The sequence below is a fragment of the Prionailurus bengalensis genome, chromosome A2 (genome assembly GCF_016509475.1).
Source record: "Prionailurus bengalensis isolate Pbe53 chromosome A2, Fcat_Pben_1.1_paternal_pri, whole genome shotgun sequence".
NCBI classification, from domain to species: domain Eukaryota; kingdom Metazoa; phylum Chordata; class Mammalia; order Carnivora; family Felidae; genus Prionailurus; species Prionailurus bengalensis.
The window spans coordinates 107034264-107049678 of record NC_057348.1 but is presented as its reverse complement, the minus strand read 5'-3'; the positions used below and the strand labels follow the sequence as shown (position 1 = coordinate 107049678).

General features: G+C 34.5%; 1 protein-coding gene across 7 annotated transcripts in view; it reads left to right on the top strand.

Annotated features, from left to right (window-relative positions):
• DGKB (diacylglycerol kinase beta) overlaps positions 1-15415 on the top strand; it is a 715318-nt gene that overhangs the window by 193052 nt on the left and 506851 nt on the right. For all 7 annotated transcript variants that reach the window (XM_043589012.1, XM_043589009.1, XM_043589010.1 and 4 more), the window contains 3 exons: positions 1416-1490; positions 4804-4923; positions 13732-13849. In XM_043589012.1, coding sequence (XP_043444947.1) covers positions 1416-1490; positions 4804-4923; positions 13732-13849 — 313 coding nt within the window. The remainder of the gene's footprint in view (positions 1-1415; positions 1491-4803; positions 4924-13731; positions 13850-15415) is intronic.

The window sequence follows — 15415 nt, the reverse complement described above, 5'->3', positions numbered from 1 at the left end:
TGACTTACCTGATGTCAATTAAACATGCCTACATAATAGTCTCCTAGAAATAGTTTCTGTTCCTAAAAACATATCCAGGGACGTTTAACCTTTCTAAACCACTAAGGCATATATATGTAGGCAAAGACAGAGTAACACACACACACACACACACACACACACACACACGCACAATTCTAGCCTATAATTCCAAGGTACACTAGTTTAAAATTTTTCTTATCTGTATTAAGTAAACACATTCATATTTGTATGTTTTTCTGGGGCAACCTGTGTTACACAAACAACATTTTCATGATTACATTTTTCTAGAGAATGGTAGGGTAGCTTCCATCAGTTTTTTATAGGGATCCATTATCTCCCAAAAGAAAACCTCTTTTACCATATTTCCTTCTTCCCTTTATGAATGTTAAGTACATATATTAGATCAGTAGATTAGTAGATTAGAGATTAGATTGAGTAGAGTTATCTTTGATTAATATGCTTTCAAACCTTATTCTTTTATACTATAAGAAGTATAAAGTTTTACATTATTATACTGTAACAACAATTTTAATTACGTCATTGACTACATTTAAAATTACTAGCATTTACAAAGCATATTTAATCTATTCTGGAGACAGGGAACAATTAAAGCATTAAATAAATAGTTATGAGCAAATGTTTTAATTTGTTTAGTCAAGTCATATGTCTTAACTAGCCGTTGTTCAAAGAGTTGACACTTGAGCAGAATAATATGAAGATTCTAACTAAAATTCTATTTCCTCATAAAATAAACTTTACATGTACTTAGCCTCTAAACTTTGACCCTTGAACGCACCTCTAGCAGAGCAAATTATACCACTTAATGACTAGAACAGTCAATATACATTCTCAGTGTATCGGAATAAAAATAAACTTCTCAGTTGCCCTCAAACACTTCCTTTCATCCTTCCACACCTGTTTCCAAGCCATAGGGTCAGGATGCTTGGTGACTTAAACATCACATCTTGTGAAAATATGCATGTCTCTTCTTTGATCAGATTTTCTTTCCCAAGACAGATTTTCATCCTTAAAAAATCTTCTATTGGAAGAAAATCTTTTTTTGTGCAGTTGGTGCCCTCTCCTGGTGAAGATTTCTAGACAAAGTACAAAATGAATTTGTATTCAAGTGCATCTTTTATGTATAGTTAATCAGACTGTTAAAAGGATATATTACATGTGTATATAAATTACTATATATATATAAATTTTATATAATAGGTATAGATTAATCATGTAACTCCTTTAGTTTTTGAGCTACATGTTAAAGAAAACAATTCTTGTAAGTAAAAGTTTGAAAAACTTACAAAGACCTTGTATTCATATCCATATTCTCTCTCTCTCTCTCTCTCTCTCTCTCTCTCTCTCCCCCCCCCCCCCCACTCTCTTCTCTCCAGGAACTAGAAAATATTATCAGTCAGATGATGCATGTCGCAGAGTACCTTGAATGGGATGTCACTGAACTTAATCCAGTAGGTATATGAATGGTTTAACTGTTGGCTACATTCTAAAAGACCCCTTTGTCTTTTGGGTTTTGCTTTGTTTTGTTTTGTTTGTTTGTTTGTTTTTGGAACTTGAAGATACTCCTGTCATTTGATATTTTCCTTTGATAACTCTAAGTTACTCTTTCTATTCATTGCTGAAAATGGATTCTGAACAAGAAAATGTGTATGTGCTGTTCTGGAGTTCTAAACAGTAACTTTTCCTTTTCTTCTTCATGGAAATTAATTTGAATGGTGGCCTCAAATATCTGTCGGTAAACAGGCTGCTGATGAACACTGCCAAAGTTGTGCCATGTCATAAAAAAGTCAGAAATGATGTGTGTTTTTCATGATCTCTATGATTTTCCTCGTATGGAAATAGCTAAATATTGATTCTAAAAGAAGGTGAACTCAATCAAGAAGATGATAGTTTACTGTGTATGGCATTGTATTATTACCTGTATATATGTTATTCAACACTTGCAACTCTCTGAAGTAGATACTCCTATTTTACTCATTTTACAGATGAGGAATTGAGACCTCAGAATGTTAAAGTAACTTCCCTGTAGCACTTAAGCTGGTTAAAGATAGAGCTAGAAAATTATAAACTATTGTTTAAAGAAATGGTATCTAACAATGCTTGTAAGAACATTAAAAAAAAACCTTATTGGGGCTCCTGGATGACTCAGTTGGTTAAGCAGCCGACTTTGGCTCAGGTCACGATCTCGCGGTCCGTGAGTTCGAGCCCCGCGTCGGGCTCTGTGCTGACAGCTCAGAGCCTGGAGCCTGTTTCAGATTCTGTGTCTCCCTGTCTCTGACCCTCCCCTGTTCATGCTCTGTCTCTCCCTGTCTCAAAAATAAATAAAATGTTAAAAAAAATGAAAAAAAAAAACTTATTTTTACAGCATTATTCAAATGTATATTAAAACATACTTGATTAGAATCTGTGACTTTTGCTACAAGTAATATTTTGGGGAGAGTTGATAAGTATGTTATTGACTTTAGTTTATTCTTGAAACCAACTAAGTCGAGCAAATTATAAATGAGTTAAGCAAATAGAAATCAATTTATTTTAATGGCTTGCATTTTATATGAATTTTAAAAGCCTTATAGCGGCATGATAATGACATGATTATGTGATAGGAGAGCTGAGATAGCATTCCCTTTGCTTTGGAAACTAACACCAGTAAATTACAACAAAATTATATGCAATGTCACCTATAAAGGAGGGCACCATTCTTACTGGGATTGAGGTTTCCAAGTTTTAAGTCAACTGGTTTTTCTTTTTTGAGGGATGTGGAAATAACATGCTGTGCATATGATGCATAGCAGATATCATGAACAAGGTTGCAGTTTTTATATTCAGTAATAAAAGAATGGTATTTAATTCTAAGAATACTGCTTGATTCATCTTAGTACTATTTTCACTGGAATTAAGGGACTTTTAAGTTCCTTTGTCCTTTGGGGTTATGTTCATCTAAAACAGCTTTGTCCATCCTACTCACCTTAATACCTGTAAATATGGTACATCTTTCAGTCAAGTCTCTTGTCCTCACTGGAGCCATGGAAAGAAGGAAGATGTTTTTTATATTAGATTTTAAAGCTGAAGGCGGCACTACTGCTTTCTCTCCCCCAAAATATTGGCAGGCTGTACATTTGAGTAAAAGGGAGATGTGGATGATTTGAGGAAGGGAACAGTTGGTGGCTGGGCCGTCTAATTATGACAGATCCCTACTAGAAAATATAAATAATAAACTGTATGGCATTATTTGTCATTTGTAGCACACACTGATAAATCTGTCACCTCTGTGAGTAGTATAAATAGTAGAAAGTGAAGATAAAATGACTTACCTTGTGCAGTGTGTTTGCCATCATGGGAAACGGCATGCCTCATCCTGCCTAATGATTCGGCAACTCTGCCTGTTTTAAACCAGTGTGTACATTTGTACACATTGTCAGACACCTGATAAGTTTACACATATGAATAAAAACAATTGAACATTTGAGGTTCATGGCAGTTAATGGGGAATATTGAGACGTCCTTGGAAAAGGTTTTTAAAAAATGAACCCAGGCTCTAACATTAGATGTATGAGGTACAACCACCTGAAACAATGCTCTGTGTTTTAGTTTTCTTCTTATTTATTGTTTCTACTAGTTCATCAAAGTACGTTCAAGGGGCAGGAGATTTTAACGGTATCTTCTACCTTTTTGCTAAATTCTAAATAATTTCCCCTGTTTTTCATTTGGAGAATAAATGATTATTTCAGCACCATTTGTTCCAAAAAGTCTCTTGTTTCTCAATACCTACCTTTAGGTGTGTATGAAGGAAAATAACCTGATTTTCAAATACTTCATGAGGAACCACACCAATCAACTAAGTTCAGGAGTTTTTAGGCAAACAACACTGTATCAACATATCAAGTATTTCATTTATTGCATCTTTCAAATTTTTGTTCTAATGCTCTCCGTGTATCTTTTTTTTTTTCTGAATCGATTAAAATTTCTGTATTAGCATTTTGGTGCTATTAGATGGAAATACTTCATCTCCCCAGAAAGCAAGGGTAATATGTTTGGAACACACATATACTTTTTGCTAATGTAATATTAACAGCCCCTATGTGATACTTAGTATACATTCTGGATGCTCTTTGAAAAAGCTTACAGTATATTAACATACTTATTAAACACATTGGATTAAATACTGATATTACCACTGTAAAAGAGATAGTTGTATTACCAACAAACACTGTAGAGAACGTTTTGAGACATTCTATACAAGTCAACTTCAGAAAAGAAACCTAATCAAAAATGACTTGATGGTTTAACTTCTTGGATTTATTAAGTTCTGATAGACAATTAAAAGCAACTTCATTCCTCCACCCCTTACCACTTAGCAAAGAATTACTTCAGCTCTTTGCCATGAAGTTAATTTGTTCAGACATTTTCTGGCATATACATGAATTTTAAAAATCTAGAGAAAGCAATTAAAGACCACTTTCACCCTTAAATTAAAGATACCCTCTTGTTTTAGCTGTATCATCCACTGAGAAAGTATTAAAAAGTGAAGCAGTTATTCGTACAAGTTGAACATCATAGGTGGTCAAGTTCCAGAAATCATAACAAAGCCACGATATCCACAGTTTTTGGATTAACATTGTACCAACTTACCTAGGTATTTATCTCTACTCTGCAATTAGTTGCTGGTCAGTTTGTTTTAGCTAATTCATTGCAATGCTTTATTCTTTCTTTTGAAATGTATTTTATTGATTCACTGCAAGCTTTCCCTCATCTCTTCTACTCCAGATCCTCCATGAAATGATGGAAGAAATAGACTATGATCATGATGGAACAGTCTCTCTGGAGGAATGGATCCAAGGAGGAATGACAACAATTCCACTTCTTGTGCTCCTGGGCTTGGAAAATGTAAGCATTTACACAAAGAGGGTGGCCTGGTGGTAAGTCAGTGGGGTGCTCCATTACACATTTTGATTATAAATTGATTTGGCCATTTTCTGTCATTAAGCATGTAGTGAGTGCCTGGACCTTTTAATAAGTATACCACAGTGCAGTGTCATAATAAGTTGTGATTAATACTTGCCACAAACACATTGATTCATTTTAGGTATTGCTTTATTATTTAATACGTAATTTCTTTTTTTCTCTATTTAAAATATGATCTAGTTTGAAAAAAATATTGACCTTCTCATTTTATTTACTGCAAGAAACTCCCCAATATTATTACAGTCTGTGGTTCTTGTGGTGCTCCTTCTCATTCCATAATCACCATCCCCATGAAGAAAATCTATTTTATTGATAACCAATACTTGGAGAAGCCAATTATATACTGAGGTAGTTAAGAGTATATATGAAACATAATTTTTTCTTACGTATCATCAGATCAGCCAGCTTTTCATTCTAAGCCTATCAAAAGTGTTCTTATATCATTGCTTCCAGTGGTAATTAAAAAGTGGTTTGCCAGAAAATAAATGAACCTAAGTTTAGAATGGGATATAACAGTGAGTTTGAAACTGAATCTTGCTGCCGGGTCTTGATGTCAATTTCAGTAATCAAAGCCAATGAGTCACTATTGGATTTTTGTATGTAGCATTAATGAAAAGAATTAATTCTAATGTGCATATAATAAAATGTATACTAAGATTTAGAGAACATTACTTATGGAAACCACCATAACACATAAAATATTTAGAATTTTGAAATGCAAGAACATCACGTCCACCATTTTGCTGCTGACTCCAAAACTTCTCATACTTATTTGTTACCAGAGCTAACAACGTTGCAGATTCAAGACTATACCACAGTTACTCAAGAGACCAAAATTTTTTTTAATTTTATTTTTTTAAAATTTACACCCTAATTAGTTAGCATGTAGTGCAACAATGATTTCAGGAGTAGATTCCTTAATGCCGCTTACCCATGTAGCTCATCTCCCCTCCCATATCCCCTCTAGTAACCCTCTTTTTGTTCTCCATATTTATGAGAAGAGACCAAATTTTTTAAAGCCCTCGTGAAATCTTACAGTCTGTATTTGTAAGACATATGAGAATATACACAATATGTTTGTACACTTTTACATATGGGTGTGGGAATATATATGTGGGCTTTAGGAAAGTAGCATTTCTCTCTTTTTCACCTGAATGTTCAAATTCTTTCACATTTAGGTTAAGCTTACCCCTCATGAGGCCCATAGGATTTTAGATATGGTCATAGGAAGGCAAAGAAAAATTGCTAATAGATGATATACAAGGAAGTTATCCTTAAAGTAAATAATTTATTAAAACAAAGTATATCTTATTGTTAATAGATATATATTTCTACATTTTGAAAATTAATGAGGGAGTTTTTTCTTATATCTGATGTTCTCATACAATACATAACCTGATATCTTTTGGTAAGAACCTGTTGTATATCTCTATATTTTAAATATTTGTTTAATTGTTTAATACACCTGATTAAACTATATGTAAATAAATCAGGAGAAAACAAAAAGAAAATTAACAAAAGTTAACATTTTAAGGAGTAAGGTATACTTTAAACAGAAAAAGTTGTCATATGCTAGTCAAGAAGTTCTGATAATAACATTTCCCTCAAAGAGAATTTTATATTTTTAAAGCTACAATTACATTTATTCTAAATATTTATGGAAATTTTAGTATGAGAGAATGTATGGGAATGAGTAAGTACACTATTTGGTATTTGGTATGGTGGACAGCAAAATGCAGAAATGCACACTTAGTCATCTATTTTTAAAATATTACATAAAGATTTTGAAATGATGTTCTTCTAAGGAAACAGTTGTTTAGATTTTTTATAATTATATATATATATATATATAATTTATAAGGTTGTGAAAATAGCATGGGTAAATACAATCCACAAGTCCTGATAGATTTAATTCAAATTATTTTAAACAAATACAATACTTCATCGGTTTCTAAGGTAGCAGTAAATTTATTTCAACTGAATGAAAATTCTTTGTCATGAATTTGTATCAGGATAAGCATACCTAATATACTTTATAATCATGTTCTTAAATTTATATTTTGTGTTTTTAGTAATATGAGATGTTTTTGGAGTTTAACAGGAGAAATCCATTTAGGGTTTCAAAGTAGTAACCAGACCTATGTTCCAAAATTGTGTTTCCAGTGAAAGCCACTAGATGGCATGGCTACATCGTTTAACATTTACTGATCAACTTAAATAGGAGATGAAATTTTTCCTCTATAAAGAATTCTGAGAGTAATAGCCCTTTTCCTTTGCTTTTTTAAAAAAGAATAAGCCAATAATGTTTTAAATTGTCTTTTAATAAAATGTATAAGCCATGTAATTATGATCACAAAGCAGAGCATTTATTTGTTAGAAACAGCTTTTTAATTCCGAAGCATGGAAAGTGTTATACAAAGCAGGAATGACACAATGACAACTGAGTGATGAGGGCCTTTTTTTAGTAATTGAGATTTATTTCCTTTTCTGTAGGCAGTTAATGTGTTATGTTATTACCTGTAGAGAATTTGATTCATGATGCCATTTCCCCCTTCCACCCCCCAAGCCCCCCCCCCCCTTTTGCTAATCAAATTGGAAATCTAGAAGCTTTAGGTTGAATCCAGCCATTTATTGTGCAGCCACGCTTGTTATGTTGTCCTATACATTCTTGTCTTCTGTCAATTATGAGCTCAGGGAGTAGATTCTAATTGATAGTGCTTGTTAAATACCACAGTGCATTTGAAAGTGACTGTGGTGTACTAGCCAAATTACACAGATAAGAACATTGTCCTGGGAGAGATATCCTTACTTCTAATGCAAAGCAGAACAGTTGTGATTTCATGGTAGTTTATTTTTCTCCATCAATAGACTTTAAATATTTACTCTATTTCAAGTACTATCTGTTTTGGCAGCAAAATCACAAATGTAGTTTATCAGAACCTGATTCTATACCAAATGGTAGAGAGTAAGAGTCATTTCTTTTCTATTATAAGAAGTCCATGAGGGGCGCCTGGGTGGCTCAGTCAGTTAAGCATCTGACTTCGGCTTAGGTCATGATCTCACAGCTTTTGAGTTCGAGTCCCGCATCAGGATCTGTGCTGACAGCTCAGAGCCTGGAGCCTGCTTCGGATTCTGTGTCTCCCTCTCTCTCTGTCCCTCCCCTGCTTGCGCTCTGTCTCTCTCTGTCTCTCAAAAATGAATAAATGTAAAAAAAAATTAAAAATTAAAAAAAAAAAAGAAGGCCATGAAACTTAGCAAACCCAGTATGAAATGGTACAGTCTGTTACATCTGAAGGAAAACTGAGAGTTTTGGTGGCACTTGTGATTTTTATTATACCTGAAGCAGAGTCATTTATTTATAAGGTCTTTGTTGCAGTTGCTCATTTCCACCATATGGCTGGCACAGAAGTAATCACAGGAACTAAGTAAAGGGAAGAGCAAAGCTGTGTTCCAGGAAAACCTTATTTACAAAAACAGCTTGCTAGTCAGATTTTACCCACAGGCCATAGTTTTCTGACCCATGATTTATTCTGTCGCTTATCTGTCATATTAGAAACAGAAAGAGTATTAATTTATATTTAGTCATTTAGGAGAAAGGAATCTAATATCTTTTTATTTAGCTCAGTTAGACAACCCCAACAAGACATGTGGACTAATGAAGAGATAGTAGGGTAGCAGTAAACTTCATCAAATTGATCTTTACCTTGGCTCTGTTACTAACTAACTAGGTCATTTTTGTGCCAGGCAGTCATTCTCTCTAGATACATAAAAAGAAACTAGGCAACAATATCCCTTTCCTTTTCAAATATTCTTTCAACTCAGTTATTCTTTTTTTTTTTTTTTTTAGATAAACAAGATAATTCATAGTGCTGCAATTCCTAAAATCTGTAATCTTGGATCATTATTAGGTTTTTCAAAGAAAATTCCTGAATTCATATTATCATAAAAACAGAAATACACATTTAAGTAGGAGCCTGGCTTAAGATAAGAATACCTTAACTTCTTAGTCTTGGATTGTAGTGCCCACATCTGGCATGTATGGCTTTTGAGTGGATATATGATTTCATTTCATTTTATGTGTTCTCAGAATCCTGGACTTTAAATACTATACATCATTTAAACTTTGCTGTTGATCAGAATGTCTTAGGACACATATTTTCAGCTGACTCAGCAAAGTAAAAGTGACCACTTGGTGTGCCTCCTGATTTCTGATGAAGTCTATTTCCTGATGAAATTTCTGAGTATAATGGAGAGCCGAAGATGATGCATTCTTAATAGACTAAGCTATATTTGGAAAACTAATGCTTCACACTCTATTTTTTAAATTTAATTTGGTTGAGCTGTTGTTCTGCTGTTTATACATTGCTCAATCTAGAAAGGAATTATGAAGCTGGATAAATGCAACATTTCTTGAGATTCCAAGTTGGGTCGTTCAAGGACGCCAGCCCGGTGCTGTGATGTGCTCTTGGATTTGCATTTGAACCCAAGAATGGCAGGTCCTGAGCCTGGCTTTTAAAAATGGGGTCTGGAGATAAGCAGTTGATTGCAACTCTACTCAGAATTTTAAACTGTCTCTCTGCATTCTCTTTGCCCAGATCTGATGTAACTCATCTTTCTGTCTTAAAGAGCATTTTCTTACATATTGTTGTAACTTTTTGGAGACCTTGAGCAGAAAAGGAAGGTAATTGAATGGTCATTATTATTTAATGAGTTGGAATTAATTTGCAACATTTGCTCTTAAAAGTGTCTTAAGTGAAGTCAGCTGAAACAGACAGGGATGTGGCCCGGTATGGGGATTAGGGGCATTTTGGCTATGGCATTAATAAATTTTCTCCTTCAGGTCTTTTGAAAAAATGAGATTATTTATAGTAGCCCTAGTTCACTTGAACATGATATGTGATCTTGGATGCATTTAGGGAAAAACTAAAACTTTAGAAATCATTAGGGTCATGAAATAGCTTCCAAAAATTTCCAAGGGGCATTCTTGCCTTTGAAACCTCCTTTTGACTTCTAGGGAGTAAAAAGGGAGGAGGAACTTAGGGCTCTTTCTCTGTGTGAACTTGCCTCTGTTTCATTAAGTAGTTCTCTGTCATAATCAGTTCACAGAACTGAACCACTTCACTTATAAAATACAGTGTTTTGTAAATATCAGGAGGAAATTTCTACTAAAAGTGATGTCTGGTAATGAAAAACAGAACAGATTTTTTTATGAAACAAAGTATAGTAAACCTACAAACATCCTTCTCAAGTCTTTTGGCTAAAACATTGGGATGTTACAACTCAACCCAATGATAGTAATAATATTTGCTGTTTATATAACACCAATCTTCTGAGGAGCTAAATTGACTTCACAGGTATTGTATAATGAAACCTCACACCACAGCCTGAGAGAGGAAAGTAGGTGTTTCCATTTTATTAGAGAGGAAAATAGGAAGAGAGGTGAAATGGCTTATCCACATTTTCATAGTAGGCCAGGAATCAAGCCTTCTAGATTTTTCTCTTCATTTCTTGTTTAAAAAGATGAATTCCTTTCTATGACAATAAATATTTATTTGCAAGAGAAGTACTATTAGGGACATGCTCTACTGCTGATAGAATATAATAAGGGACAGATTCTCCCTGTCCCCCACTAAGTTTAATAAGACAAACAAGACAAGACATGAAAATACAGAGGGCTGGAGTATAATTTGCACTGCTGAGAAATAGTTGGCTCCTGGTTTCAATTTCTTCTCTTGAAGTCACATACATATTTCATCCTTTGCATATTTTGGCAATGTATCCGGTTAAGAGCTATAAAGCTATTTAATTTGTTTTTTGGTAAAGTATTTTATGTCTGGGTAATGGATTTGTACATCAGTTACAGCCTGTAACATGGCTAAGTGTTCTGATTGACAGAACACCCACGTTCAGACTTGTTTATTTTTTGATAAGGAAAATGCCAGCTAACTTAGTCCATATGTGCTCTTCAGCAAGATGAGGCTTATTCACATGTAATGGACATTCATTTAAAAATAAAATGACAAGGATTATAAGAACAGTAATACATACGAAAATTCCATATTTTTTCTTTCCTCTTTTCACTTAAGAATGTTTGTTTAACCTGATTTTATCTATATCTATGTATTATTTCTATCTACCTATCTATACCTATGTGTCTATATCTATATGTATATCTGTATCTGTATCTATATCTCTATCTGTATCTATATCTCTATCTGTATCTATATCTATTAAATTAACAACCCCCTCACTTAAACTTTTCACTCAGGATGTTTTATTCTTATTTTAAGGAATAGAAATTTTAAAATACAGACAGTTTGAAAAACATAGCAATGCTAAACAAATATATAAAATGTTCCATTCATATAATAACAACACTAGAAATCTCATGACTCAAACAAATTAGAACTGGATTCAGAAAGTACTATAAACACTATTTCTTATTTTATTTTATTTATTTTGAGAGAGACAGAGAGAGCATGAGCCAGGAGGGGCAGAGAGAGAATCTCAATCTCCACTGTCAGTGCAGAGCACCACACAGGGCTTGAGCTCATGAAACCATGGGATCATGACCTGAGCCGAAATCAAGAGTTGGGCACTTAACCGACTGAGCCACTCAGGCACCACTATAAAAACTATTTCTTAAGTTGTGGAAGAAAATTAAAACACCAGTGTTTTCTGATGTCCTCTCCACAACACCCTTAGCATAACTGCTTTTGTTGAGAGCTTGTTTGTCAAAACAAACAAACAAAAAACAAAAAAACTAAACATTGTCCAGAACTGTGAAGGGCCTAAGAAGTTCCCTACTTGCACATTAGCAAGTTAGCTTGTTCAAGTTTCATGTATGCTGGCAGAGGACATGAGACACCTGGGTCAGAAACAAAGGACATTTATTTATAGCACAGCAAGAGGTAGGAGCTGCATGTTTGAGCCAGTTCTCTTGGCCTATAGTCTCACACAGGTGATGGAGCATGTCACAAGGAATCACTGTGCACAGCCTCAGAGCTTGGATCCCCTGGCTCGGGGAAACTAAATCTTTTATAATGTGCAATAAACAAACCTGCTTAACCTTTTCTTAGAAGAGAGAGATTATTTTTATTATACTGGACAGTAAGTAAAACTGCCCTCTGCTCTGTAGGGAGATCCATCTCTATTGTCCAAGGCTACCTGTTTTTCAAATATCTTTAAAAAGATAACCTGGAAAAAATGACAGTTCTTCTGCTTACAAAATGTGCAGAAATTCAAGACACCCATGGAGAATTATCTCCCAGGAAACATTTTCATTAATGTTTCATATTATGATGCAAATTTGACATTTCTGGTTCTAATGTAAGAGTTAGTTACTATGGATTTAATCAAGTACTTTAAATCTGATGGTTTATCTCATCACTGGAAATAAAAAAAGGTGGTCAGGAGGCATTATTATTAATATTTTAGTATAAAGAAAAATGAAACAATCTGGACATGTTTATATTGTCCCACCACTATGGAAAATGTATTCATGTCACAGCACACAGTAGGTGATCAAAAAGTTTTATTAGGTGAATGTGTTCTGTAAAATATAATAACTAGGTTAACGTGAAATATCATGTCCTATAATGGTTGCCATTGAATAAGTGATGTCTAAAATTAATCTGAGTTTGATAGAATTTGGTGAATGGTGTACACGGTCTGCAAGGACAGAAAATGATAGTAACAACAGTAATGGTATTTAATAATTTCATTTAGTATCTTGACCTTCTTGTAAGGAATTCAAGAGATTCAGGAGCATCTTAGTATTTCATTTTACTTCAGTCTGAACAATATAGATGTAATTAAATGCCTATTAGAGAAATAGCTATTATGATATTATATAGTTTTACTTAGAAGAATACATCATAATTATAATTGTTATGAAAAATGCGATTTAACTCAAACTTAAGATTATTATAGCAAATAACTATAGTGCTTGTTATAAATAAATACCATAATACAGTTTTAATATTTTAGCACCTTTCTATGAGATCAAAATCACTCATATTTTATGGAAGATGAATAAACAAGATAATAATATAATTAAGTCCGATGATAATATAATTAAGTCCTTAAAAAAGTTTATCTTTTAAATTTTGCTAGCTGTGACATACAAAAATACACTAATGTAAATTATAAGGTGTAAGTAGTCCTCAACTGAAGTCTTAAAATAACACCAATAACTTACCTTTAAGTAATTGTTCTTTCCCACCCCATTCCATCCCATTCCTCTGCCTCCTTTAAGACCCCCTGTCATGAAATTTGAATATTCCTACTACTAAGCAAGGGTTAACATTCTTTCCAAGTTTGTATTTGTCAGGCTTTTCCACTCAAGAAGAGCGTTTTCTCTTTATTTATTCATTTACTTCTTTCTGGAATTGTTCTAAGGATAAAATTTTCAAAGGCGAGGCAAGCATGTCCCCTTTCTTAGGGAGTGCTCGGTTTGCCAGGTCATTATGATGGTTTGGGACATGCTGTTGAACTGTTGACATTAGACAAGAATGTGTGCGTTGCTATAGTATCCGAGATGTGTTAGCGGATCTCATTCCACTAGAGCACATGTGTTTTTCTAGACTCTTGGGCGATCTTGGAGAAAGTCAGGGATGAAATAACAGATTGTCTTCAAATGCCTCAGTCCAGCTCTGAATTTTATTGGCACTTGCATATTCCACTGTTTATTTCATTAAGTGAAATCTGTTTCTTTTGCGTCCTGCGCAGAACGTGAAGGATGACGGACAGCATGTGTGGCGACTCAAACACTTTAACAAACCTGCCTACTGCAATCTTTGCCTGAACATGCTGATTGGTGTGGGGAAGCAGGGCCTCTGCTGTTCCTGTGAGTATATTTACTTTGCCTGGACGTCATCACCTGGAGGAAAGGTTGATTTCATGGAATAGTCCTATTTGTAGATTGAGACCTAAGAAATGATTCTGACCTTTCCTGTACCTAGGATTCATGTTTCCCTGCAATATGTTCCTAGATGTTTAGGTCTCTCTGGTTTTATCTTTCTTCACTTTTGAGAAACCTTCCCCTTGGAAAAGAACAAAGGACATTTTCCAATTGAGTAGCCATTTTCTTTCCATTGTAGTTTGATTTATGTATGATTCCCATTTCTTCTGGGACTATTATGAAAATTCCCACTGGCTTCTCATATTTTTATCTTACTCATATTTGCCCTTTTTTTCCAAGTTAGCCACTTAATTCACATTGTCTTCCTATCATGAGACATTTCTTTTAGGTCTTTTAAAAACAATTAAATTAATTGATTACTAATTTGCATTCAAATTAAGGATACAAACTAATCTTAAAGCTCAGGCAAGTAATTTTTAATGCTAGCATGAGGAAAACCTTCATATATGATTAATGGATATTGGGAACCAAAGGGTTGCCACTTCATGAGTTGTGGCCATTATTTCCGTTACAGTACACTTACCTTACAATTTCCGTTTTTTTCTGTTGAGTGAGTACTGCCCATTAGAGTTTTCTGGTAGTATAGATAAGAATTTATTAACAAGTCACCTGAGTATTTTTAAATTTTTTTTTTCAACGTTTATTTATTTTTGGGACAGAGAGAGACAGAGCTTGAATGGGGGAGGGGCAGAGAGAGAGGGAGACACAGAATCGGAAACAGGCTCCAGGCTCCGAGCCATCAGCCCAGAGCCTGACGCAGGGCTCAAACTCCCGGACCGCGAGATCGTGACCTGGCTGAAGTCGGACGCTTAACCGACTGCGCCACCCAGGCGCCCCCTGAGTATTTTTAAATACACAATATTTATGCCTGAGAAATGTTTACATTTTCTTTTGTCCCTGTTAAAACAGAGGAATAGTGTGTCCTAATCAATCAATATGCCATTCTCTTAGTCCAACAATTTGTCCAACCATCTCCTTTTCTGCTATGTATGGAGTTACTGAAAACTGTCAAGTACTTTTTTATGTTTATTTATTTATTTTTGAGAGAGAGAGAACCAGAGAGAGAGAGAGCTAGCATGTGACCAGGGATGGGAGAACAGAGTGAGAGAGGGAGAGAGAGAATCCCAAGCAGGCTCCATGCTGTCAGTGCAGAGCCCAATATGGGGCTTGAACCCATTAACAGCGAGATCATGACCTGAACCAAAATCAAGAGTTGGATGCTCAACCAACTGAGCCACACAGGTATCCCAGAAACTGTCAAGTTTATTAAACACATCCCATTTTTTTGTGCATGTATATTAAATCTAATTTCTTACTTGGCTTCCATACAGCCCTGCTGGCTTCCGATACTATTTTTAGGTAGCAGCATCTTTGGTACTATATCTGAGAACTGACTTCCTCTTACGTGTCCCATTTGACATAAAAACCATGTTTTAATGCCACGTTTAAGTGATATTAATACAGTTATGTGAAATTGGCTTATGTCACTTC